This window comes from Heterodontus francisci, chromosome 41, assembly GCF_036365525.1.
Source record: "Heterodontus francisci isolate sHetFra1 chromosome 41, sHetFra1.hap1, whole genome shotgun sequence".
Lineage (NCBI taxonomy): Eukaryota > Metazoa > Chordata > Chondrichthyes > Heterodontiformes > Heterodontidae > Heterodontus > Heterodontus francisci.
The window spans coordinates 15,863,640-15,890,535 of record NC_090411.1 but is presented as its reverse complement, the minus strand read 5'-3'; the positions used below and the strand labels follow the sequence as shown (position 1 = coordinate 15,890,535).

Below are 26,896 nucleotides of genomic sequence, written 5' to 3'. Positions count from 1 at the left end.
CTCAGGAGGAGGCCAAGATGGATCATCTGCTCGGCACTTCTGGGTAAAGATGGCTGACGTACTGGATTCCATCGTCATTGAGGATGGGGATGTTTTTGGAGCCTCCTCCTCCAGTTAGTTGTTTAATTGTCCACCACCATTCACAGCTGGATGTGGCAGGACTGCAGAGCTTTTATCTGATCTGTTGGTGTGGGATCGCTTTGCTTTGTCTATAGCAGTTTTCTATATCAATTGTCTGTGTAGAATAAAGTCTTTCTAAATGTGACTTGTTGACTGGTGAGCTTGAGATGGCCAACTCGGTTTGATGGTAGGTTTGTGCAGGGCATGAGGTTAGTATCTGCCTTTGAGCTGTCTCTGAGGATTTGCATGTGATACTGACTCCTTTCCAGGAGACTGCACTTAGTCACGTAAGTGAGAACGATGCCAAAACAAGCTCATCATCCTGCAACCCAAAATAGCAATAAAGTGACCTGTTTCTGCCATCAGTCACGTATTTGAGCAAGCTGTCTGGCACCTCTTTCTCACATGACTGTATTGTGCTGTCAACAACAGGTTTTAAAAGATGACTTTGAGCATGAAGGACACGGGGTCAGTTTAGGTGACTGAAATAATACAGCAACAACCTCTGAATCATCGTGAGTGTATGTTAAGTCCTGCTGAGCTGGATGGGGCAAACATACAGGGGGTTTAGCGTCATAGAGAGATACAGCACCGAAACAGGCCCTTCGGCCCAACGAGTCCGCGCCTACCATCAACCACCCATTTATACTAACCCTACATTAATCCCATTTTTTCCTTCTCACATCCCCACTTTCCCTCAATTCTCCTACCACCTACCTATACTAGGGGAAATGTTTTTTTTTACAATGGAAAATTTACCTATCAACCTGCAAGTCTTTGGCATGTAGGAGGAAACTGGAGCACCCGGAGGAAATCCACACGGTCACAGGGAGAACTTGCAAACTCCGCACAGGCAGTAGCCAGAACCAAACCCGTGCCGCTGGAGCTGTGAGGCTGTGGTGCTAGCCACTGTGCCTTCCCTAGAGTCATAGAGTTATACAACACAGAAACAGGCCCTTTGGCCCATCGTGTCTGTGCCAGTCACCAAGCACCTATCTATTCTAATCCCACTTTCCAGCACTTGGCCCGTAGCCTTGTTTGCTATGGCATTTCAAGTGCTCATCTAAATACTTCTTAAATATTGTGAGGGTTCCTGCTTCTACCACCCCTTCAGGCAGTGTGTTCCAGATTCCAACCACCCTTTGGATGAAAAACTTTTCCTCAACACCCCTCTAAACCTCCTGTCCCTTACCTTAAATCTATGCCCCCTGGTTACCAATCCTATCTATGCCCCTCATAATTTTGTTTGTCACAATGCAATATCTTAGCAATTGATGGGGTGTAAACAGACAGGGTTCATATACAGACTGCACCCGCTGTCCGGTGTAGAGACTGCAATCGCACTCCCATGTACAGACTGCACTCGCTCTCTTGTGTACAGACTGCACATGCGCCCTCCCAGGTGCAGCCGCCCGCGCGCGCCCTCCTGCTTGCAGACCCCCGCGCGCTGTCCCGTGTGCAGACTGTTGATCCAAGTTGCTGGCTGTGTCGAGTACTGTCGGATGGAGATGTGGATGGATGATGCTGGCATGGGGTTGTTTGTCATTTTGGTGCAGTGTTTTCAGGACGCTAATTGACACAAGTTACTTATGGTTCTGAATGTTGCTGCTATGAGTTCCTGTCCCGAGCACAACCTCCTCTATTAAATGGTGGACACCACCCTTCCAGCTGGAACTGTGTTTGCGCTTCCTGGTTTTGGGAGCTTAATCAGTCTATTAGTGCGCAAAACACAGGCACTGCACAGCCGAATTCATAGGCTGAGGAATCTCCACTGGGAGAACAATGGCCCAGGATCCTGTTCACCAGGCTGTTGGGAAGCTGCTGGGTGGAACAAACAGCGATCAAACGGGGAGGGGACAGGACAGAGTGGGCCCCTGATATGATCCCTCTCCCCCGCACTGAACAGCCTGGATGCGGGTAACCTGCCATCCTGTCTGTCACTGTGCGTACGTGTGTGTGTGAGAGAGAGAGAAATGCTACGAGGAACTGTATTTTTCCATTGCCGTGACTCTGACTGAACACATGTAATGCAGAACTGTGAGAGACAGGACAGCAGGCAGATTATGTGTCGATCTGCAGGTTCACAGTGGGCCTCAGCCCATCACAGATCCCCTTTCAGACTGTCTGGAACACACTACCTCTTCTAGTGTACTGCAATTCAGATAGAAATGTTAGCTCCATGTTTGTTGGACACAAGGATATTTGGACAGAGATAAAGAATATCATTTAACAAAGAATCCAATCACACTTGGAGACACAGAGCGAGGGAGCTGTACAGCTTCACACAAAATGACTTTCAATGTTTGGGACTTTGGCTTCTGGTCATTCACTCTGGAGACAGGTAGAGTTTCATTGGCACATCATCTTGCTCTGTACCCAGCCCACAGACAGATGTGTTTCCACGCTGCAATCTACCACAGCAACACAACTCAGTCACAGACCTGCGTCTGACCTTGGGGTAGACTTACTGCCCACTGAACTGTGGGATAATCCTATTACTCACTGACTCCTTGGGGTAATCTCACTGCTCACTGAAGTCTGGGTTACTCCCATTGCTCACTGACCGCATCCGCCCCACCCCCAAAGTCATCTCACTGACTCCTTAGGCCTGGGAGCACCGAGGGGATTGATTTTGAGCATTGACTGTGGTTAGGTTTTACTGGTCATGACACAGACGTCAAAGGCTTCGTGTTAGATAACATGGAGCAACAGTGCCAGCGGTCTCTGTGAGGTGATCAGTGTGCAGGTGGTGTCCAATGTTGGGGGGGGGGGGGGGGGGTGCACTGCCCCCTGCTGCTCTGTGCCTGCACTGTGTCAAGAGAGACAGCAGTCAGTTCCTCAATGGAATGGACAGAATTTACTGAATAAACATAGATTTTAATTGTTGCATAAAAATCCTCTCAATGCTTCATCTGTCAAAGTGAAACTGGAAATATAGCTGGTGTCCCACCAAATAGTGCCATGTTTGCTCGCAGCCAGTTCTGTACCCATACACGAAGCTGCCTCTGTTTCCCCCCGCGCCCAGGGAGTGTCTAATGAGACAATGTTGAGGGAGCTTTACCCTGCAACTAACCTGTGTTGAACCTGTCCTGAAACTGTTTGATGGGACAGTATTTAGAGAGCTTTATGCTGTATCTAACCTTGCAGAATGTGACAGTGTCTGTTGGAGTGGATTGTACATGGTGTGAGCGGGGATTTTGTGTGTGTGAGGAGAAATTAAGAACATACGAATTAGGAGCAGGAGTAGGCACTCGGCCCTTTGAGCCTGCTCCACCAATAAGATCATGGCTGAACTGATAGCTCCACATTTCCACCTACCCCCGATGACCTTCCACCCCTTTGCTTATCAAGAATCTATCTACCTCTGCTTTAAAAATATTCAAAGACTCTGCTTCCACTGCCTTTTGAAGAGTGAGTTCCAAAGACTCCCCGAGAGAAAAAAAATTTCCTCATCTCTGTCTTAAATGGGTGACCCCTTATTTTTAAACAGTGACCCCTAGTTCTAGATTCTCCCACAAGGGCAAACATCCTTTCCACATCCACCCTTTCAAGACCCCTCAGGATCTTATGTGTTTCAATCAAGTCGCCTCTTACTCTTCTAAATTCCAGCAGATACAAGTTTACCCTGTCCAGCCTTTCCTCGTAAGACAGCCTGCCCATTCCAGGTATTAGTCCAGTAAATCTCCTCTGTAATTCCTCCAACTCATTTACATCCTTCCTTAAATAAGGAGACCAGTACTGTACACAGTACTACAGATGTGGTCTCACCAAAGCCCTGTATAACTGAAGCATGACTTTCCTACTTTTGTATTCAATTCCTCTCACGATAAACAATAACGTTCTATTAGCTTTCCTAATTACATTCTGTATCTGCATACTAACCTTTTGTGATTTATGCACTAGGACACCCAGATCCCTCTGCACCTCAGAGCTCTGCAATCTCTCACCTTTTAGATAATATGCTTTTTTTATTCTTCCTGCCAAAGTGGACAGTTTCCCACTTTCCCACATTATACTCCATTTGCTAGGTCTTTGCTCACTCATTTAACCTATCTATATCCCTTTGTAGTCCCCTTATGTCCTCTTCACAAGTTACTTTCCTACCTATCTTTTTGTAATCAGCAAATTTAGCAACCATATCTTCGGTTCTTTCATCTCAGTCATTGCACAGTGTGTATGTGAGTGGGGATTGTGCATGGTGTGTGTGTGAGTGGGGATTGTGCATGGTGTGTGTGAGTGGGAATTGGGAATATGGATTGTACACGGTGTGTGAGTGAGTGGGAATTGGGAGTGGGGATTGTACACGGTGTGTGTGCGAGTGGGGATTGTATACGGTGTGCGAGTGGGGATTGTACACTGTGTGCGAGAGTGGGGATTGTACACTGTGCGAGAGTGGGGATTGTACACTGTGCGAGAGTGGGGATTGTACACTGTGTGTGTGAGTGTGGATTGTACGCGGTGTGTGCGAGTGGGGATTGTACGCGGTGTGTGAGAGTGTGGATTGTACGCGGTGTGTGAGAGTGTGGATTGTACGCGGTGTGTGAGAGTGGATTGTACGCGGTGTGTGAGTGTGGATTGTACGCGGTGTGTGAGAGTGGGGATTGTACGCGGTGTGTGAGAGTGTGGATTGTACGGTGTGTGTGCGAGTGTGGATTGTACACGGTGTGTGTGCGAGTGTGGATTGTACACAGTGTGTGTGCGAGTGGGGATTGTACACGGTGTGTGTGCGAGTGGGGATTGTACACGGTGTGTGTGCGAGTGGGGATTGTATACGGTGTGTGTGTGCGAGTGGGGATTGTACACTGTGTGTGCGAGTGGGGATTGTACACTGTGTGGGCGAGGTGCGATTGAACACGGTGTGTGCGAAGTGCGGTTGTGAACGGTGTGTGCGAGGCCCGATTGTACATGGTTTGTGCGAGGTGCGGTTATATACGGTGTGTGCAAAGCGGGATTGTACGCGGTGTGTGTGAGTGGGGATTGTACACTGTGTGGGCGAGGTGCGGTTGTGAATGGCGTGTGCGAAGTGCGGTTGTGAACGGTGTGTGCGAGGCTCGATTGTACATGGTTTGTGCGAGGTGCGGTTATATACTGTGTGTGCAAAGTGGGATTGTACGCAGTGTGTGAGAGTGGGGATTGTACGCGGTGTGTGAGAGTGGGGATTGTACGCGGTGTGTGAGAGTGGGGATTGTACGCGGTGTGTGAGAGTGGGGATTGTACGCGGTGTGTGAGAGTGGGGATTGTACGCGGTGTGTGAGAGTGGGGATTGTACGCGGTGTGTGAGAGTGGGGATTGTACGCGGTGTGTGAGAGTGGGGATTGTACGCGGTGTGTGAGAGTGGGGATTGTACGCGGTGTGTGAGAGTGGGGATTGTACGCGGTGTGTGAGAGTGGGGATTGTACGCGGTGTGTGAGAGTGGGGATTGTACGCGGTGTGTGAGAGTGGGGATTGTACGCGGTGTGTGAGAGTGGGGATTGTACGCGGTGTGTGAGAGTGGGGATTGTACGCGGTGTGTGAGAGTGGGGATTGTACGCGGTGTGTGAGAGTGGGGATTGTACGCGGTGTGTGAGAGTGGGGATTGTACGCGGTGTGTGAGAGTGGGGATTGTACGCGGTGTGTGAGAGTGGGGATTGTACGCGGTGTGTGAGAGTGGGGATTGTACGCGGTGTGTGAGAGTGGGGATTGTACGCGGTGTGTGAGAGTGGGGATTGTACGCGGTGTGTGAGAGTGGGGATTGTACGCGGTGTGTGAGAGTGGGGATTGTACGCGGTGTGTGAGAGTGGGGATTGTACGCGGTGTGTGAGAGTGGGGCTTGTGCGCGGTGTGTGAGAGTGGGGATTGTGCGCGGTGTGTGAGAGTGGGGATTGTGCGCGGTGTGTGAGAGTGGGGATTGTGCGCGGTGTGTGAGAGTGGGGATTGTGCGCGGTGTGTGAGAGTGGGGATTGTGCGCGGTGTGTGAGAGTGGGGATTGTACGCGGTGTGTGAGAGTGGGGATTGTACGCGGTGTGTGAGAGTGGGGATTGTACGCGGTGTGTGAGAGTGGGGATTGTACGCGGTGTGTGAGAGTGGGGATTGTACGCGGTGTGTGAGAGTGGGGATTGTACGCGGTGTGTGTGAGTAGTGATTGTACAAAGTGCAGGTGTGTGAGAGGGGGGATTGTACACTGGGTGTGTAAGAGTGGGTTTGCACACGGAGGGCTGAATTTTATGGGGCCTGAAAGAGTGGGATAGGAAGCTCGGGGTGGGGAGGTGGGCCCGAAAATGAGGAGGGGACATGTTCGCCTAGAACCCCAATATTGTGACGTTGGTTCTGCATTTTACGAGCAGCAGAAAAGATGGTGAGTGGAATTGTCGCAATGACACAGTGGGACTTTAATTTAGATCATTTGGAAGATAATTGAGTTGAATTTGCATGGAACTGAATATGATTTTATGGGGCGTTTTGAATTTAATGAACGGCGCGTGGGGATCACACACCTTCAGATCCCTGACCAGTTAAAGCTGGTGGCAACGAGGCAAGGCCTCAGTGCCACCTCTGGAAGTCAGTCATTGTGAGAGTGTTCGTTGGCTTGAAGGGGAAGAGAGGAGAGCAGGGGCCATTGCCGGACAATGGCGGGAGGCCTGTAAGAGTGAGAGCTTTTTAAGGTGGTGAGCGATTATCAAGGGACACAGAATGGCATTGGTGCGCAATCTACTAGGCAGGACTGAATGCAGGGCTGGCAGACTTTGAATCATAGAGTAGTACAGCACAAGATGGCACCAGCACCTGCCTGTGCATCAGGTGGCGCCAAGATCGACACCGTGTGGCCCATCCCCACTCAAGCATTGGATGTGCTCCATGCCTCCAGGCTGTTAATTGGCCATCCCCCATGTGATCACAGTCAGTTGGACGCAATTCTCTCGTGTGGCTACGGCACTCGCTTCCAGAGTCGCCATTAAGACCAGCGTCACGTACACAAAATTCAGACCTGTATGTGAGAGGGGATTATACGTGATGTGAGAGACTGGGGATTGTATCAGTTAATTTTGACGTAAACAGGTTCATTTCCTCCCAGCAGTAACGGTTCTGTGAGGGACCTGCAGACCCTGGGCAGGCGTGGAGAGCTTGGCAGTGACATACTGATCACTACAAGGAACAAGCTGCAGCTCCTCAATGGGCAGCGCCTTCTGCAAGTATGGTCGGCAAATGGAAGCAGTATCGAAAGGTGAGTGCAGGGTGAGAAGTTTAATCAGTTAGTGGTGCCCAAGGGAGACTCTTCTGTGCAGGGACCTTCTCAGTATTACTGAAGGCAAATTTTTTTTCGATTGTTGCCAGGACTGTATTGGCACTTCAAGGACATACAGTCTGGTATAATCACATCCTGCACTACGGTCTGTATAATCACAACCTACACTACGGTCTGTATAATCACAACCTACACTACGGTCTGTATAATCACATTCTACGCTACGGTCTGTATAATCACAACCTACGCTACGGTCTGTATAATCACAACCTACACTACGGTCTGTATAATCACAACCTATACTACGGTCTGTATAATTACACACTGCACTACAGTCTGGTATAATCACATCCTGCACTACGGTCTGTATAATCACATCCTGCACTACGGTCTGTATAATCACATCCTGCACTACGGTCTGTATAATCACATCCTGCACTACGGTCTGTATAATCACACACTGCACTACGGTCTGTATAATCACAACCTACACTACGGTCTGTATAATCACAACCTACACTACGGTCTGTATAATCACATCCTGCACTACGGTCTGTATAATCACATCCTGCACTACGGTCTGTATAATCACATCCTGCACTACGGTCTGTATAATCACATCCTGCACTATGGTCTGTATAATCACATCCTGCACTACGGTCTGTATAATCACAACCTACACTACGGTCTGTATAATCACAACCTACACTACGGTCTGTATAATCACACACTGCACTACGGTCTGTATAATCACATCCTGCACTACGGTCTGTATAATCACAACCTACACTACGGTCTGTATAATCACAACCTACACTACGGTCTGTATAATCACAACCTACACTACGGTCTGTATAATCACATCCTGCACTATGGTCTGTATAATCACATCCTGCACTACGGTCTGTATAATCACATCCTGCACTACGGTCTGTATAATCACAACCTACACTACGGTCTGTATAATCACAACCTACACTACGGTCTGTATAATCACACACTGCACTACGGTCTGTATAATCACATCCTGCACTACGGTCTGTATAATCACATCCTGCACTACGGTCTGTATAACCACATCCTGCACTACTGTCTGTATAATCACATCCTGCACTATGGTCTGTATAATCACATCCTGCACTATGGTCTGTATAATCACATCCTGCACTACGGTCTGTATAATCACATCCTGCACTACGGTCTGTATAATCACAACCTACACTACGGTCTGTATAATCACAACCTACACTACGGTCTGTATAATCACACACTGCACTACGGTCTGTATAATCACATCCTGCACTACGGTCTGTATAATCACATCCTGCACTACGGTCTGTATAACCACATCCTGCACTACTGTCTGTATAATCACATCCTGCACTACGGTCTGTATAATCACATCCTGCACTACGGTCTGTATAACCACATCCTGCACTACTGTCTGTATAATCACATCCTGCACTATGGTCTGTATAATCACATCCTGCACTATGGTCTGTATATCCACATCCTGCACTACTGTCTGTATAATCACATCCTGCACTATGGTCTGTATAATCACATCCTGCACTACGGTCTGTATAATCACATCCTGCACTACTGTCTGTATAATCACATCCTGCACTATGGTCTGTATAATCACATCCTGCACTATGGTCTGTATAACCACATCCTGCACTACTGTCTGTATAATCACATCCTGCACTATGGTCTGTATAATCACATCCTGCACTATGGTCTGTATAATCACATCCTGCACTACAGTCTGTATAATCACATCCTGCACTATGGTCTGTATAATCACATCCTGCACTATGGTCTGTATAATCACATCCTGCACTATGGTCTGTATAATCACATCCTGCACTATGGTCTGTATAATCACATCCTGCACTACAGTCTGTATAATCACATCCTGCACTATGGTCTGTATAATCACATCCTGCACTATGGTCTGTATAATCACATCCTGCACTACGGTCTGTATAATCACATCCTGCACTATGGTCTGTATAATCACATCCTGCACTATGGTCTGTATAATCACATCCTGCACTACGGTCTGTATAATCACATCCTGCACTACAGTCTGTATAATCACATCCTGCACTACGGTCTGTATAATCACATCCTGCACTACAGTCTGTATAATCACATCCTGCACTACAGTCTGTATAATCACATCCTGCACTATGGTCTGTATAATCACATCCTGCACTATGGTCTGTATAATCACATCCTGCACTACGGTCTGTATAATCACATCCTGCACTACAGTCTGTATAATCACATCCTGCACTATGGTCTGTATAATCACATCCTGCACTATGGTCTGTATAATCACATCCTGCACTACGGTCTGTATAATCACATCCTGCACGATGGTCTGTATAATCACATCCTGCACTATGGTCTGTATAATCACATCCTGCACTACGGTCTGTATAATCACATCCTGCACTACGGTCTGTATAATCACATCCTGCACTACAGTCTGTATAATCACATCCTGCACTACGGTCTGTATAATCACATCCTGCACTACGGTCTGTATAATCACATCCTGCACTATGGTCTGTATAATCACATCCTGCACTATGGTCTGTATAATCACATCCTGCACTATGGTCTGTATAATCACATCCTGCACTACGGTCTGTATAATCACATCCTGCACTATGGTCTGTATAATCACATCCTGCACTACGGTCTGTATAATCACATCCTGCACTACAGTCTGTATAATCACATCCTGCACTACAGTCTGTATAATCACATCCTGCACTACAGTCTGTATAATCACATCCTGCACTACGGTCTGTATAATCACATCCTGCACTACGGTCTGTATAATCACATCCTGCACTACAGTCTGTATAATCACATCCTGCACTACGGTCTGTATAATCACATAATGCATTGCACTCTTTATAATCACATACTGCACTAGTCTGTGCACAAATCACACACCGCGCTGCAGTCTGCATACAATCACACACCACGCTGCAGTCTGCGTACAATCATACACCACGCTGCAGTCTGCGTACAATCACACACCGCGCTGCAGTCTGCATACAATCACACACCACGCTGCAGTCTGCGTACAATCATACACCACGCTGCAGTCTGCGTACAATCACACACCGCGCTGCAGTCTGCATACAATCACACACCACGCTGCAGTCTGCGTACAATCACACACCACGCTGCAGTCTGCGTACAATCACACACCGCGCTGCAGTCTGCATACAATCACACACCGCGCTGCAGTCTGCATACAATCACACACCGCGCTGCAGTCTGCGTACAATCATACACCACGCTGCAGTCTGCGTACAATCACACACCGCGCTGCAGTCTGCATACAATCACACACCACGCTGCAGTCTGCGTACAATCACACACCACGCTGCAGTCTGCGTACAATCACACACCGCGCTGCAGTCTGCATACAATCACACACCGCGCTGCAGTCTGCATACAATCACACACCACGCTGCAGTCTGCATACAATCACACACCACGCTGCAGTCTGCGTACAATCACACACCGCGCTGCAGTCTGCATACAATCACACACCACGCTGCAGTCTGCGTACAATCACACACCGCGCTGCAGTCTGCATACAATCACACACCACGCTGCAGTCTGCGTACAATCACACACCGCGCTGCAGTCTGCATACAATCACACACCGCGCTGCAGTCTGCATACAATCACACACCACGCTGCAGTCTGCGTACAATCACACACCGCGCTGCAGTCTGCGTACAATCACACACCGCGCTGCAGTCTGCGTACAATCACACACCGCGCTGCAGTCTGCGTACAATCACACACCGCGCTGCAGTCTGCATACAATCACACACCACGCTGCAGTCTGCGTACAATCACACACCGCGCTGCAGTCTGCATACAATCACACACCACGCTGCAGTCTGCGTACAATCACACACCGCGCTGCAGTCTGCATACAATCACACACCACGCTGCAGTCTGCGTACAATCACACACCGCGCTGCAGTCTGCGTACAATCACACACCACGCTGCAGTCTGCGTACAATCACACACTGCTCCTTGTTCACACTGGTTGGTTTGTATTGTTTACTGCCCTGAATTATCCTAGATGTGGATTCATATCTGCAATCTCCACACTGCTGTCTCCACTTGGGGTAAGGGCTGTGTGTGGTGGCATTGGGATGTAGCTGGATGATGGAGATTCCTCTCCTCTGCCGTGTCACCCACTTCATTCCCTTTATGTAACGCTAACAGAAGTGGTTTGCCTTCCAGTGCTCCTGTGACCGGGTTCTTCAACGAAGACAACATCCTGGATTTTCTGATCAGGATCACCAGTGGGAGCAACACAAGAAAGGTGTGAGCTACGGATTTGTTTTGTTGGGGTTCCATTTATGTCTGACGGTGTCTCGGTACATACCTGTCAAGTGGTTGGGCCTTTCCAGGCTTCTGTCATTTTCACGAACCAGGCCCTTGGACTGTACACGCTCTCCTGGGAGGCCTGGGATAGGAATAGCCCGCTGCCGATTCTCTTAGTCCTGCTTTGTGCTTCCTTTGACAGCACAACCAAGAAGATTGGGACCTCCCAGTGTGCGCAGTCTGCCAGTCCCTTCCCCCTTGGAATCGCGTAGTGGGTCCCCCGATGTTCTGCACATGAGTGATTCCACAGATCGGGATGCGGGCAGGCCACTTAGTACTCCACACGGCTGTTACCACAACTGAGTGCAGCTCCTCCCAGCTGGTCCACAGTTGCACTGCTAGAAACTATGTGGCCCTTTCCCACACCTCGCGCCACCTACCCCCACCATCCGTGCTGTAGTATCTGCAAGCCAAGGAAATGCCAGAGGGGAGAAGGAACAGGATCAACTCTGCATAGGGAGTGCTGTGCAAAACAACTAAACTAAAACCAGATAACACAGCACAGCAAGCCCATTGACACCAGGAAGAGAGGAGAGCTGGTCTTGGGTGGAGATACTCTGTCAGAAATCCCCCCCACCCAAGGAAATATTAATGTCTTTTGGACTCGGGTGTTGACCAACTTGCTGTTTCCAAGATTTTCCAGTATTATTTTGGGTTTATATAAATTGCATCGAATTTTCAGCGCAGAAACAGGCTATTCAGCCCAACTGGTCCATGCCAGCGCTTATGCTGCACACCAGCTTCTTCCCACCTCTCTTCATCTAACCTAGTGATTCTCAGACTGGAGTCCTCAGTCCCCTGGGGGTCCGCAGATATCTTCCAGGGATCCATGACGCAGGGTTAGCCCATGCATGTGCAAGGTGGGTGCGGTGGTCAAGAGAAAGTGAGCGTGCTTCCCGCCTCTGCCCACAGGCTCCTGGTCTCCCTCCTGCTCCTCTCGTGCTCTGTCTGAGCTCCTGCTTCCCCGTCCCCCCCACCCCGAGTTCCTGCCAATGATAGATAGACTCTGTAGTGAGAAGCAGGCATACCCTGTCTCATTGTTATCTGTAAGTACACACCTGTTTTCTTTAAAGCATTATTTAAAAAAAAACAGTCTTTACACGCAGCACGTTCATGAGTATTGTATAGCATTATAATTTAGAAAATCTTGAAAAGAGGTCCTTCAACCAAATAAGTTTGAGAACCACTGATCGAACCCCATCAATCCTTCTATTCCTTTCTCCCTCATGTGCCTACCTAGCATCCCTTTAATATTGCTGCTTCCTGCTTTATATTCACTCTTCCTAAAGTTATCCCACTGATTAGTGTATACAGCAGTGTGGAAACTTGACAAGATAGTGAGAGTGTTTGCACAGGTGTGACAAAGCTTGCAGAAGTTGTTTGTGTGCACTTATCTGTTTGTCCTGTCTTCAATTTGCCGCTGTCTCTAAATTAATGCCAGTGACCCCCATGTTGCTTGTTGGGTTGCAGAATCCTGACCTTTACAAACACTTGATTCTTGTCCTAGAGTTTAATTATTGATGGGAGTTCAGGTAAGGAGCTGTGGAAATCAAAGCTGGGGTGTCACATCCAGGGCTCGGAAGCATCCTCGATACCACTGTCCGATGGAAGATCTGCATTTCTGTTCTGGGCTGGAGATTGTGGAGTGAAGCCTTCCATGAGTGAAGTGACCTCTTTGGTGAGTACAGTGAACCCCTCAAGGAATGTGAGATGAACCCCTGGGGAGTGTGGAGTGAACCCCTCAGAGTTTTTAATATATTCATTCTCAGGATGTGAGCATCGCTGGCAAGGCCAGCATTTTGTTGCCCATTCCTAATTATCCTCGAGAAAGTGGTGGTGAATTGCCTTCTTGAACCACTGCAGCCAGTGTGGGAATCCCATAGTGTTTTAGGTAGGGAGTTCCAGGATTTTGACCCAGCAACGATGAAGAAACAGAGATATATTTACAAGTCAGGATGATGTGTGACTTGGATAGGAACTTGTAGGTGGTTCCTCAGTGCCTGCTGCTCATCCTTCCAGGTGGTAGAGGTCCTGGGTTTGGGAGGTGCTGTCGAAGAAGCCTTGGCATTAATACATCTTGTAGCTGGTACACACTGCAACCATCATGTTCCATTGGTGGAGGCAGTGAATGTTGAAGGTGGTGGATGGCGTGCCAATCAAGCAAGCAGTTTTGTCTTGAATGGTGTGGAGAGCATTCCTGACTTGTGTCTTGCAGTTGAAAGGATTTGGGGAGTCGGGAGGTGAGTTACTTGCCTCAGACCTACTCTTGTAGCCACAGTATTTATATGGCTGGTACAGTTAAGTTTCTGGTTAATGGTGACCCCCCAGATATTGATGGGGGATTCAGCATTGGTAATGCCTTTGAATGTTGAGGAGAGGTGGCGAGACACTCTCAGTGGAGATTGTCAGTGCCTGGCACTTGTGTGGTGCGAATATTCCTTGCCAGTTATCAGCCCAAGCTTGAATGTTGCCCAAGTCTTGTTGCATGCTGGCATGGATTGCTTCGTAATCTGAGGACAAAAGAGCTGAACTCAAGGGGTGAGGTGAGAGTGACTGCCCTTGACATCAAGTCGACATTTGACCGAGTGTGGCGTGAAGGAGTGCTCGCGAAACTGGAGTCAATGGGAATTAGGGGAAAACTCTCCACTGGTTGGAGTCATACCTAGCACAAAGGAAGATGGTTGTGGTTGTTGGAGGTCAATCATCTCAGTCCCAGGCCATCACTGCAGGAGTTCCTTAGGTTAGTGTCCTTGGCCAAACCATCTTCAACAGCTTCATCAATGACATTCTCTCCACCATAAGATCAGAGATGGGGATGATGATTGCACAATGTTCAGCACCATTCGTGACTCCTCAGATACTGAGGCAGTCCGTGTCCATATGCAGCAAGACCTGGACAACATTCAGGCTTGGGCTGATAAGTGGCAAGTTACATTTGTGCCACACAAGTGCCAGGCAATGACCATCTCCAACAAGAGAGAATCCACCCATCTCCTCTTGACATGCAATGGCATTACCATTATTGAATCCCCCACTGTCAACATCCTGGGGGTTACCATTGACCAGAAATTGAACTGGACCAGCCATATAAGTACTGTGGTTACAAGAGCAGATCAGAAGCTGGGAATTCTGCAGCGAGTAACTCACCTCCTGACTCCCCAAAGCCTGTCTGCAATCTGCAAGGCACAAATAGGAGTGTGATGGAATACTCTCCTCTTACCTGGATGAGTGCAACTCCAACAATACACAAGAAGCTCGAAACCATCCAGGACAAAGCAGCCCACTTGATTGGCACCCCATCCACTACCTTCAACATTCACTCCCTCCACCGCCGACGCACAGTGGCAGCAGTATGTATCATTTATATGATGCTCTGCAGCAACTCACTAAGGCTCCTTCGACAGCACCTTCCAAACCCACGACCTCGACCACCTAGAAGGACGAGCAGGAGATAAATGGGAACACCATCACCTGCAAGTTCTCCTCCAAGCCACACACCGTCCTGACTTGGAACTGTATCGCCGATCCTTCACTGTCACTGGGTCAAAATCCTGGAACTCACTTCCTAACAGCATTGTGGGTGTACCTACACCACATAGACTGCAGCGGTTCAAGAAGGAAGTTCACCACCACCTTCTCAAGGGCATTTAGGGATGGGCAGTAAATGCTGGCCTAGCCAGCAACGCCCACATCCCATGAAAGAAATTTTTTTAAAAAGCTGAACAGTCCTGGCAGAACCCAAACTGAACATTGGTGAGCAAATTATTGGTGAGTAAATGTCGCTTGATAACACTATTAACGGCACCTTCCATCACTTTGCTGATGATTGAGAGTAGACTGATGGGACTGTAATTGGCCAGGTTGGATTCATCCTGGTTTATGTGGACAGTATGTAACTGGGTAATTTTCCATTTTGTTAAATAGATGCCAGTGTTTTAGATGTACTGGAATAGCTTAGCTAGAGCACAGGTCTTCAGCACTGCAGTGGGATGTTATCGGGGCCCATAGCATTTGTTGTGTCTAGAGTGAATCAAATTGGCTGAAGACTGTCATCTATGATGCTGGGCACTTCAGGAGGCTGAGATGTATTATCCACTCAGCACTTCTGGCTGAAGATGGTTGCGAATGTTTCAGTCTTGTCTTTTGCACTTATGTGGCAGGCTCTGCCATCATTGAGGATGGGGTGGTTCAGGAGTCTCCTTCTCCCATTAGTTGTTTAATTGGCCACTACCATTCCCAACTGGATGTAGAAGGACTGCTGAGCTTTGATCTGATCCATTGGTTGTGGGTATGCTTAGCTCTGCCTATAGCATGCTGCTTCTACATTTAGTCTGCCTATCGTCATGTGTTGTAGCTTCACCAGGTTGGCACCTCATATTCAAGCATGCCTCTTCATTTCCTCATTGAGCCATGACTGGTCTCTTGGATTGATGATAATGGTAGAGTAAGGAATATGCCGGGCCATGCGCTTACAGAATGTGGTTGAATACAATTCTACTGCTGCTGATGGCCCACAGTGGCTCATGGGTGCCCAGTTTTGAGCTGCTGGATCTGTTCTGAATCTATCCCATTTACTACAGAGGTAGTCCCACACAATACGATACAGGGTGTCCTCAGTATGAAGATGGGACTTTGTCTCCACAATGGCTGTTTGGTGGTCACTCCTACCAATACTGTCATGACAGATGCATCTGCAACAGGAAGATTGGTGAGAACGAGGTCAAGTCGATTTTTTCCCCTCGTGTTGGTTGCCTCATCACCTGCCGCAAGTCCAATCTGGCAGTTATGCCTTTCAGGACTCGGGCAGCTGCTATTGAGCCAGCCTTTGGCAATGGACATTGAAGCCCCCTTCCCAGTGTATATTTTTATGCCCTTGCTACCCTCAGTTCTTCTCCCAAGTGGTGTTCAACATGGAGAAGTACTGATTCATCAGCTGAGGGTGGGTGGTAGGTGGTAATCAGTCGGAGGTGTTTTTTGACCGTGTTTGACCTGATGCCGTGAGACTTCACGGGGTTCGGAGTCAATGTTGACAACACCCAGGGACTCTCCCTCCCAACTGTATACCACTGTGCCACCACCTCTGGTGAGTCTGCTCTGCTGATGGGACAGGACATCTCAGGGATGGTGATGGAGGAGTCTAGAACATTGGCTGTAAGCTATGATTTGGTGAATATGACTATGTCAGGTTGTTGTTTGACTAGTTTGTGGCACAGCTCTCCTAATTGTGGCACAAGTCCCCAGATGTTGGTGAGGAGGACTTTGCAGCATTGACTGGCTAGGGATGCCTTTGTCATGCCCGAATCTGATTCCTAGGTCGATGTTGAGTGATCCGTCAGTTTTATTCTTATTGTGTCTTTTAGTAGTTTGATAGGACTGAGTGGCTTGCTATGCCATTTCAGTGGGCAGTTAAGAATCAATCACATTGATGTGGGTCTAGAGTTATATATAGGCCAGAACAGGTATGGATGGCAGATTTCCTTGTCTAAAGGGCATTAGTTGGGTTTTTACAACAATCCAATAGCTTCAGAGCGTACAGGTTTATTTCCCTCAATTGCCCATCCAATTTCCTTTTGAAATCATTCATCATTTCCGTTTCTACCACCCTCGTCAGCAGCAGGTACCAGGTCATTATCACTTGCTGCGTAAAAAAGTTTGTTCTCCCATCCCCCCTGCATCTCTTGCCCAAAACCTTACATCTGTGTACCCAAATCCTTGTACCATTAGCTAATGGGAACAGGTTTTCTTATGGAAACCTGTCATAATCTTGTACATCATTGAGTAAGACGATTTTATGGTTTTACACCATGTGAATTTGCTCTTAAAAGAGCAGTTGTTTTCTTGAAAAAAAGAGTTCTTAGAAGAACTGGCAGGTCTCAACGTTTCGGGTAGTGTACACTGCTTGTCGTCTGGAGGAATAACTGTAATGGGTGGAAACAGTAGGTTTATATGTGGTGGACACATAAGCATAGTCACTCTAAGCATAACCAGCCTTTCCAGTACCTCCTGCCTCTCAATTTTCACCCCATCCATCACCTCTACCATCTCCGCTTCTACCAATACTTTGTCAGCACCTCCTTCCTTAGTAAACACCAATACAAAGCACTCATTAAGTATTTTAGCCTTGCCCTGCATCTCTAAACATATATCATCCTCTTTGTCCTTAATAGGCCACCCCCTACCTCTTGCTGCCCGCTTACTATTTACTTGCCGGTAGAAGATTTTTTTCCCTTTTGATGTTGACTGCCATTCTATTCTTGTTTTCTCCTTGCCAGTCTTATTTTCCTCTTCAGTTCCCCTCTCAATTTATTGTATTTGGTCTGGTTCTCACTTGAAGAATTCACCAGACGTGCATCATACACCCTTTTTTTTTGTTTCATCATATACTTTATCTCCCTCGTCATCCAAGGAGCCCTGGCTTTGATTCCCTTACCTTTTATCCTGTTGGAATGTACCTAGCCTGTGCCTGAAACATCTCCTTAAAGATCACCCATTGTTGCAATAATTTTTCCTGTCAATCTTTGGTTCCATTTTACCTTGGTTAGATCCCCTCTCATCCCTTTGAAGATAGCCCCTTTCCAATTTAAAAGTTTTACTTTAGATTGTTCCTTGCTCTTCTCCATTACTAATCTAAACCTTGTGATACAATGGTCACTCTTACCCAGGTGTTCCCCCCACAGATACTTTGTCCACTTGGCCAACCTCATTCCCCAACACCGGATCCAGCAATGCCTCATTCCTAGTTGGACCGAGAACATCTGGTCAAGGAAGTTCACCCGAACACATTTCAGAAATTCCTCCCCCTCTTTACTTTTTTTTTCCAACGTTATCCCAATCGATATTTAGGTAATTAAAGTCCCCCAATATCATCACTCCATAGTTCTTGCACGTCTCTGTGATTTCCCTGCAGATTTGCTCCTTTCTCTCTCACTATTTGGAGGCCTATAGAATTTCCCCAGTAGTGCGTTCATACCCTTTTTGCATCTCAACTCTAACTAAATAGATTCTGCCTTTGCCCGCTCAAGGACATCCTCCCTTTCCAACTATTTCATCTCTAATCAGTACTGCCACCCCACCCCCCTTTTTTTTCCCTTCCCTATCTTTTCTGAACACTTTGTATAATGGATTATTAAGCACCAGTGCTAACCGTTTTTTAGCCACATTTCCACTATTGCCACTACATCACATTCCAACCTTTTCTCTGTTTGCTGCGTCACAGGGAATGCCTTTGCTAGGGTCATACTTAAAGGACTCCATTCACTTGCAGACTGAGTGTACCCATAAGTGCAGTGTGGTTTCCGTGCCAGAAGATCTACTGTAGACATGATCTTCTCCATACGCGAGCTACAAGAAAAATGTCGGGAACAGAGTATACCCCTTTACCTTACTTTCATAGATCTCACAAAGGTATTTGACACCATCAGCAGAGCAGGGCTCTACAAGATTTTAGGAAAGATTGGCTGTCCATCGAAGCTCCTCAGTCTCATCCGCTCCTTCCATGACAACATGTACTGCACTATACAGTTTCATGGCTCCACTTAGAACCATAGAAAAATTACGGCATAGAAGGAGGCCATTCAGCCCATCATGTCCGTGCTGGCCGAGAAAACTAGCCGCCCAGTCTAATTCCACCTTCCAGCATTTGGTCCATAGCCTTGCAGGTTTCAGCACTTCAGGTGCATGTCCAGGTCCTCCACCACTGCTTCTGGCAGTGAATTTCAGACACCCACCACCCTCTGGGTGAAAAAGTTTTTCCTCATGTCCCCTCTAATCCTTCTACCAACCACCTTAAATCTGTGCTCCCCGGTAATTGACCTCCATTAAGGGAAACCGGTCCTTCCTGTGTACTCTATCTAGGCCCCTCATAACTTTGTACATCTCAGTTAAGTCACCCCTCAGCATCCTCTGTTCGAAGGAAAATAACCCGAGCCTATTCAATCTTTCCTCATAACTGCAATATGGTTCTATGTTGATTGTTGATCATTTTTGACCAGAAGCTGGTTTGGTCTTTTATTTTTGTTCAGTAGTTTTCCCAGGATTCAAAAAGCAGTCTGCAGAGAATCACAATTAGGCTGTAAAAGAAACATTTCTGAAAAGATGCTGAATGCCTACTCAAAATGTTTTTCTCAAAGGCCATGCTGGAAAGGTACCTTTATCACTGGCTTGCGACTTGTTGTAGAAATGTCCTCAACCTTTTAATAAAATGTGACTTGCAGAGAAGTCTTGATTTCTACATCCATGAGAACATGAACTGGGACAGTGGAATGGCTGGGTGCACAGTCCCTGCAACAACTTAGTTCACTGATAAATATTTTTATGTTTCCTTGTAGCTATTACAATGGCCAGCTACAATTTACGTACCGAGTGGCCCACCTAGCAAGCTGCAAAGGCTGCTGAAACAAAGATTTCCATCAGAAACAAACACCACTTCCAAACCTGCTCTTAATGCTAACCCATTCCAGCCTCAAAGCCCTAACAAAAGGCAGGCAAATTAGGAAAAAACACACCCAAGCAGCTCTGTACTGGAAACACAGTAGTAGCAAAAAAGCTAGCCACAGATTTTCCCAATATTCCGGGAAATTGTTATCCCATTCGGATTGATTTAAACACTTCAGCTCAACACATGGTACAGCCTGAAAACAGCTACTGATGTGCTGTGCAGCAACTTTATTACAAGAATGGGTGTGGAGGGGGTGGAATCCAACACTCCACATACTGCTGGGAAGGATATTACCAATCGTCATAGATGAGGGGCTCTAAGTGTAACATTGCCATGCTACAGGGTTGTGGCATCATTACACACTCAATGGAGCTGTGTCCAAACATTACAGTAAAGGGGTAGAAAATCTCTTTTGGATATTCGTGTCCAATTTCCAGTAAAAACAACAGACACTTGTAATTTATGGCAGACAAATGGGTCTACCAAAACAGAGTGAAATATTATAAATTTAAAACTTCGCTCAGCTTTAAGTCACTTGTTTTTGAGGTCTTTACAAAGATCACAAGCAAGAACTACATACCCTACGTTTCAGTCGCTCCCGTTCCCTCAGCGTCAGTGTGTCTGCCTTGGTGATCACAGGTACAATATTTACTTTGATGTGAATGGCCTTCATAAACTCTCATCTAGAGGCTTCAAGCTGCACAAGATAATGTGGAGTGAAGAATTGAATGAAACAGGGTTGTGTCCTAGCCCCCATTCTGTTTGGCATTTTCATCTCCATGCTCCTGACCTTCGCCTTCCCTGCAGATATGGAAGGAGTCTACTTGCACATTAGGTCAGACAGCAGGCTGTACAGTCTATTAAGGCTGAAAGCAAAGATGAAAATACATCACATCCTGATCAGAGAACTCCTCTATGCTGATGATGCTGCGCTAGTCACTCACACGGAAACTGAGCTACAAAGACTCAAAGACTGTCTGTCCTGTGCCTGTAACTTGTTCTGCTTGACTATAAGCGTCAAGAAAACTGTGATCATGTTGACACTATTGCCATGCAGCAGGCTTATACACACTGAGTGCTTTGTGAAGCAATGGAGGGATCAGTGGATTTCTCAACAGCGACATTTCTCTGACCTCAAGATGTCAATCATTTGTCTCTTGCTGTTGAGAAATCCGCTGACCCCTCCATTGCTTCACACTGCACTCAAGGTGTATAAGCCTGCTGCATGGCAGTAGTGCCAAGCGTGTTCTCTGCCCCGATCACACTAAATAAGACCCCACTTGAAGTGGTTAGCAAATTCTACTACCTTCGGTCCACGGTAACAGACAATGTCCCTTGATGCAAAGCTAGATACACACATGGGTAAAGCAGCTACCACATTTGGCCGACTTGCAAAATGCGCATGGGATAACACCAAGCTGACCCTTAGGACCAAGCTGACGGTTTATAAGGCCTGTATTCTGAGCAGCTTGCGTTATGGCTGTGAACCATGGGTGACTTACAGCTACCAGACAGAGAAGCTCAATAATTTCCAACTTTGCTGTCTGCAGTGCATTATGGGTATATCCTGGCAGGACAAAATCACAAATATGGCAGTCCTCAAAGGCAGAGCTCCCAAGTGCGTTGGCACTAATCAAACAGGCAGCTTCGGTGGATTGGACACATCCGCAGGATGGAAGACGGTCGCATACCCAAGGACCTTCTGTACGGTGAGGTAGCCAGGGCCAGATGACCAGTGGGGTGCCCAACCTCCTCTTCAAGGATGCTTGCAAGCATGACATGAAGGCCCTAAATGTCGACTATCACACCTGGGAGTCACTAGCTGGCAAAAGAGGGAAATGGCGAGACATCTTCTGGACAGGTGTGCACTACCACGACGATCAGTTGCTACAGCAGCTTGGCAACAGGCACCAATGGCAAAAACAATAACAATGACAGCAGACAGCGTCACTTGGCAGCTTCACATGCAGCACTTGTGGCAGAATCTGCCTCTCAAGGATTGGCCTTCACAACGATTAGCAAAGGTGCACCAAGAGAAGACACCCCATCTAAATGGATTGTTGACTGCATGTCCATCATCTTTCGTAGAAGGAAGGATGCCAACCATATTCCAACATGGCTTGTAGCTCACCAACCTTATTAACTACACTTTGTGCATTTACTTGCATGCATCGTAAACCTGTCATTGTATTCCTCATAGTCCTTTGCCTGCTTCTTTCTAATATGGTACTACTTCCTTCTGTAATACTTTCACTCCTTTATGCACCTTTCCTCTTTTCTACTTCTGTAGCTTGGTGCCCATTCCCCTGCCAATTTAGTTTAAACCCTTCCCAACCTCACTAGTGAACCTCCCCATGAGGACATTGGTCCCAGGCCTGTTGTGGTGCAACCTGTCCCTTTTGAATAGATGCCTCCTGGCGCAGAACTGGCCCCAATGTCCCAAGGATCAAAATCCCTCCCTCCTGCACCATGCCTCAAGCCATAATCTTCCCTATCTTCCTATTACTGCTCTTGCAAGCACGTGGCACTGGGAGTATTCCCGAGATTACTACCTCCGAGCTCCTACTTTTTAACTTGCCTCCTAGCTCTTGAAAATCTGACCATTGGACCTCAATACCTGCTCTCTCTATGTCGTTGGTATCACAACTTCTGGCTCACTGCCCTTCCCCCTGCAGAATATTCTGCAACCTCTCTGTGATTTCCTTTACTCTGGCACCAGGGAGGCATTACACCATGCAGAACACCTTGGGAAAGTGTGGAGTGAACCACTCAGGGGAGTGGAGTGATCTGTGGAAGGCATCACAACTGAGCTCTACCCTGTCCTCACCATACACCCACAAATATACTGTGTGGTAGAGCTCACTGGATAATGATCAAAGGCAGGAACCTAGGCTGATTCCCCTACACCCTTATTCAGGAAACGGAGTTCATGGTAGCCCCTTCTGTCACCTGCCTGAGATCAGCTCAGTTAGCATAGATCAGGAAAGGACCTACAAATTAACTTATATTTGGATAGTACCTTTCATGTCCTCCGGACACAGTTCACAGCATTAAATTATCTGCGTTTTTGTAGATAAACACGGAAGCCAATATGCATACAGCAGTTAATCTGTTTTGGTTGAGGATTATTAATTTCGACACTGCAGAACACCCTGCTCTTGAAATAGTGACCTGGGGTCTTTTAAGTCCACCTGAGCCAGCAGACAAGCCTCAAGTTAATGTCTTAACTGTGAGACTGCATGAGAGGCCCCGATGTTCATCAGACAGTCGTCCCGCTCTTCAACAGTGAGACACCCTACTCTTCATTGGCCGGGGTACTGGTCTTCAAAGTTTGGGCTCGCATGCAAAGTGACAACTTGGATGAGGCGCCAAACAGTGCCAGAGTCCACAGACCGTTCCTCAGCCGTTAGTCTCTTCCTTCAGGAGAAGAGGCAATGAGAGGATTGCCAAGAAACAAATGATTGACATCTTGAGGTCAGAGAATTGTCGCTGTTGAGAAATGCGCTGACCCCTCCATTGCTTCACAATGCATTCAATGTGTATAAGCCTGCTGCATGGCAATAGTGTCAAGTGTGGCTGTAAATTCAAGGGCTGTGTTGATGATTGCTTGCTGTTCTGTTTAATCACAGGCTCAGAGGACAGACTCCAACTCGCAGAGCCAGTACCACCTCTACCTCCTGCATCCGTTGTACCCTAGCGTCCTGCTGGAGCTGGCCAACAGCACAGTGGCCGTGACTGCATCAGCCAGTGAGTATAGTCGCTATGCCCAGGTTTCAAAGGGTAACTGTGAGAGATGGAGCTGCCAGGCTGGGGCAGGGATCTGGAGTTCAGAATAGGGTACAGCACTGTTACTCCAACCCGCAAACCTCATTGCTGTAAACCCGGTCACTCCGTATCAGATGCCTCGGGTTAGAGTCACTGATTACTGTATTCAGCACCTACTGCATCAGGGGCCAACACAGTCCTGTTTACAGGATGGCCATCCTCCGGGTATCAGAGTGCCATTAAAATCTTGGTTAAAAACAAATAACTTTCAAAAACCCTTAGTACCGATCGTTTAAATCACCCTGCCATTCTTGTCCTTCTCACATCTGACTCAATGGATAAATGATCAGTGTGACATTAAACGTATTAAGCTCCTGTGCTGTGATGAGCCAGCTGCTCCAAGTCCAGGCTAAGGTGGGTCAGTTTCTCCCAGCCAAGATTCCCGCTGCTGGTCACTATCCAGTGCCCACCTCCTGGAAACTGCACGTAGACATAAAGTGAAAGTAGAATTGGGCTCAGTTGCTATATCTCATAGCCTGCGAACACTCTGTTCTCATCACCATCAAGGATCCGTGGGTGGAGATAGCAGAGGATCAGTGGAAATATATCCCAACTTGAATCACCAACCTAAAGAGAGGAGGGTCAGGAGCGAAAATTGAGTGGAAGAAACAACAGGATTACAAATAATCCAGACAGTCTTACTTGGACAAAAATAATTCCTGGAGATTTTAAAGTACAAGATGAGGCCACTAACCCTACTGCTTCAGCACATCTGTGTGCAGTCTGCTCAATGTCCCTCGTTTACTCATTGTCTGTAGAGGGGAATATTACAGGCAAAACAACCACAACTCCCATTTATACAGTGCTTTTAATAGGAAAAAGTCCCAAGCCACTTCACAGGATGGTTGTCAATCAAAATTTGACACCAAGCCACCTAAGGAGATATTAGGATAGGTAACCAAAAGTTTGGTCAAAGTGGTAGGTGTTAAGCAGCGTCTTAAAGGAGGAGAGAGAGGCAGAGAAGTTTAGTGAAAGAATTCCAGAGATTAGGGACTTGGCGGCTGATTGCACGATCGCCAATGGTGGAGTGTTTAAAATTGGAGCTGCACAAGGGACCAGAACTAAAGGAGCGTAGAGATCTTGGAGGGGACGTACTGAGGTAGAGAGGGGAAAGGCCATAGTGGAATTTGAACACAAGAATGGGAATTTTTTAATTGAGGCCTTGCCAGACTAGGAGCCAATGTAGGTCAACGAGCATAGCTCGACGTTGTATGAACAGGACTTGGTGCGAGTTAGGACCTAGGCAGCAGAGTTTTAGATGAGGTCATAGAAACATAGAAAGTAGGAGCAGGAGTAGGCCATTCGGCCCTTCGAGCCTGTCCCGCCATTCATTATGATCATGGCTGATCATCCAACTCAGTAACCTGTTCCCGCTTTCGCCCCATACCCTTTGATCCCTTTAGACCCAAGAGCTATATCTAACTCCTTCTTGAAAACATACAATGTTTTGGCCTCAACTGCTTTCTGTAGTAGCGAATTCCACAGGCTCACCACTCTCTGGGTGAAGATATTTCTCCTCATCTCAGTCCTGAAAGGTTTAGCCCATATCCTTAGACTATGACCCCTGGTTCTGGACTCCCCCACCATCAGGAACATCCTTCCTGCATCTACCCTGTCAAGTCCTGTTAGAATTTTATAGGTTTCTATGAGATCCCCCCCTTACTCTTCTGAACTCCAGCGAATATAATCCTAACTGACTCAGTCTCTCCTCATACGTCCATCTCTCCATCATCCCAGGAAGCAGTCTGGTAAACCTTCGCTGCACTCCCTCTATAGCAAGAACATCCTTCCTCAGATAAGGAGACCAAAACTGCACACAATATTCCAGGTGTGGCCTCACCAAGGCCCTGTATAATTGCAGCAAGACATCCCTGCTCCTGTACTCGAATCCTCTTGCTATGAAGGCCAACATACCATTTGCCTTTTTTACCACCTGTTGGACCTGCATGCTTACCTTCAGCGACTGGTGTACGAGGACACCCAGGTCTCATTGCATATTCCCGTCTCTCAGTTTATAGTCGTTCAGATAATAATCTGCCTTCCTGTTTTTGCTACCAGAGTGGATAACCTCACATTTATCCACATTATACTGCATCTGCCATGCATTAGCCCACTCACTCAACTTGTCCAAATCACCCTGAAGCCTCTCTGCATCCTGCTCACAACTCACCCTCCCACCCAGTTTTGTGTCATTTGGAGATATTACATTTAGTTCCCTCATCTAAATCATTAATATATATTGTGAATAGCTGGGGTCCTAGCACCCTTTCCCACGGCACCCCACTAGTCACTGCCTGCCATTCGGAACAAGACCCATTTATCCCTACTCTTTGTTTCCTGTCTGCCAACCAATTTTCTATCCGTCGCAATACACTACCCCCAATCCCATGCGCTTTAAGTTTACAAGCTAATCTCTTATGTGAGACTTTGTCGAAAGCCTTCTGAAAGTCCAAATAAACCACATCCACTCCTACTCATCAACTCTACTAGTTACATCCACGAAGAATTCTAGTAGATTTGTCAAACATGATTTCTCTTTCGTAAATCCATGTTGACTCTGCCCGATTCTACCACTGTTCTCTCAGTGCTCTGCTATAAAATCTTTGATAATGGACTCTAGAATTTGCCCCACTACCGACATCAGGCTGACTGGTCTATAGTTCCCTACTTTCTCTCTACCACCCTTTTTAAATAGTGGGGTTACATTAGCTACCCTCCAATCTGTAGGAACTGTTCCAGAGTCTATAGAATCTTGGAAAATGACCACCAATGTATCCACTATTTCTAGGGCCACTTCCTTAAATACTCTGGGATACAGACCATCAGGCCCTGGGGATTTATTGGCCTTCAATCC

The 26,896-nt window shown here is 47.2% G+C and overlaps 1 protein-coding gene across 3 annotated transcripts in view; it reads left to right on the top strand.

Annotated features, from left to right (window-relative positions):
• Nucleotides 1–26,896, top strand: part of fam234b (family with sequence similarity 234 member B) — a 77,064-nt gene that overhangs the window by 37,860 nt on the left and 12,308 nt on the right. Inside the window, exons 8-11 of one of the 3 annotated variants that reach the window (XM_068019344.1) lie at nucleotides 7,175–7,321; nucleotides 11,637–11,718; nucleotides 13,288–13,458; nucleotides 23,847–23,964. In XM_068019344.1, the coding sequence (XP_067875445.1) occupies nucleotides 7,175–7,321; nucleotides 11,637–11,718; nucleotides 13,288–13,458; nucleotides 23,847–23,964 (518 nt within the window). Of the gene's footprint in view, nucleotides 1–7,171; nucleotides 7,322–11,636; nucleotides 11,719–13,287; nucleotides 13,459–23,846; nucleotides 23,965–26,896 lie in introns of all 3 variants that reach the window. The other 2 variants (XM_068019343.1, XM_068019345.1) reach the window with 2 other exon arrangements.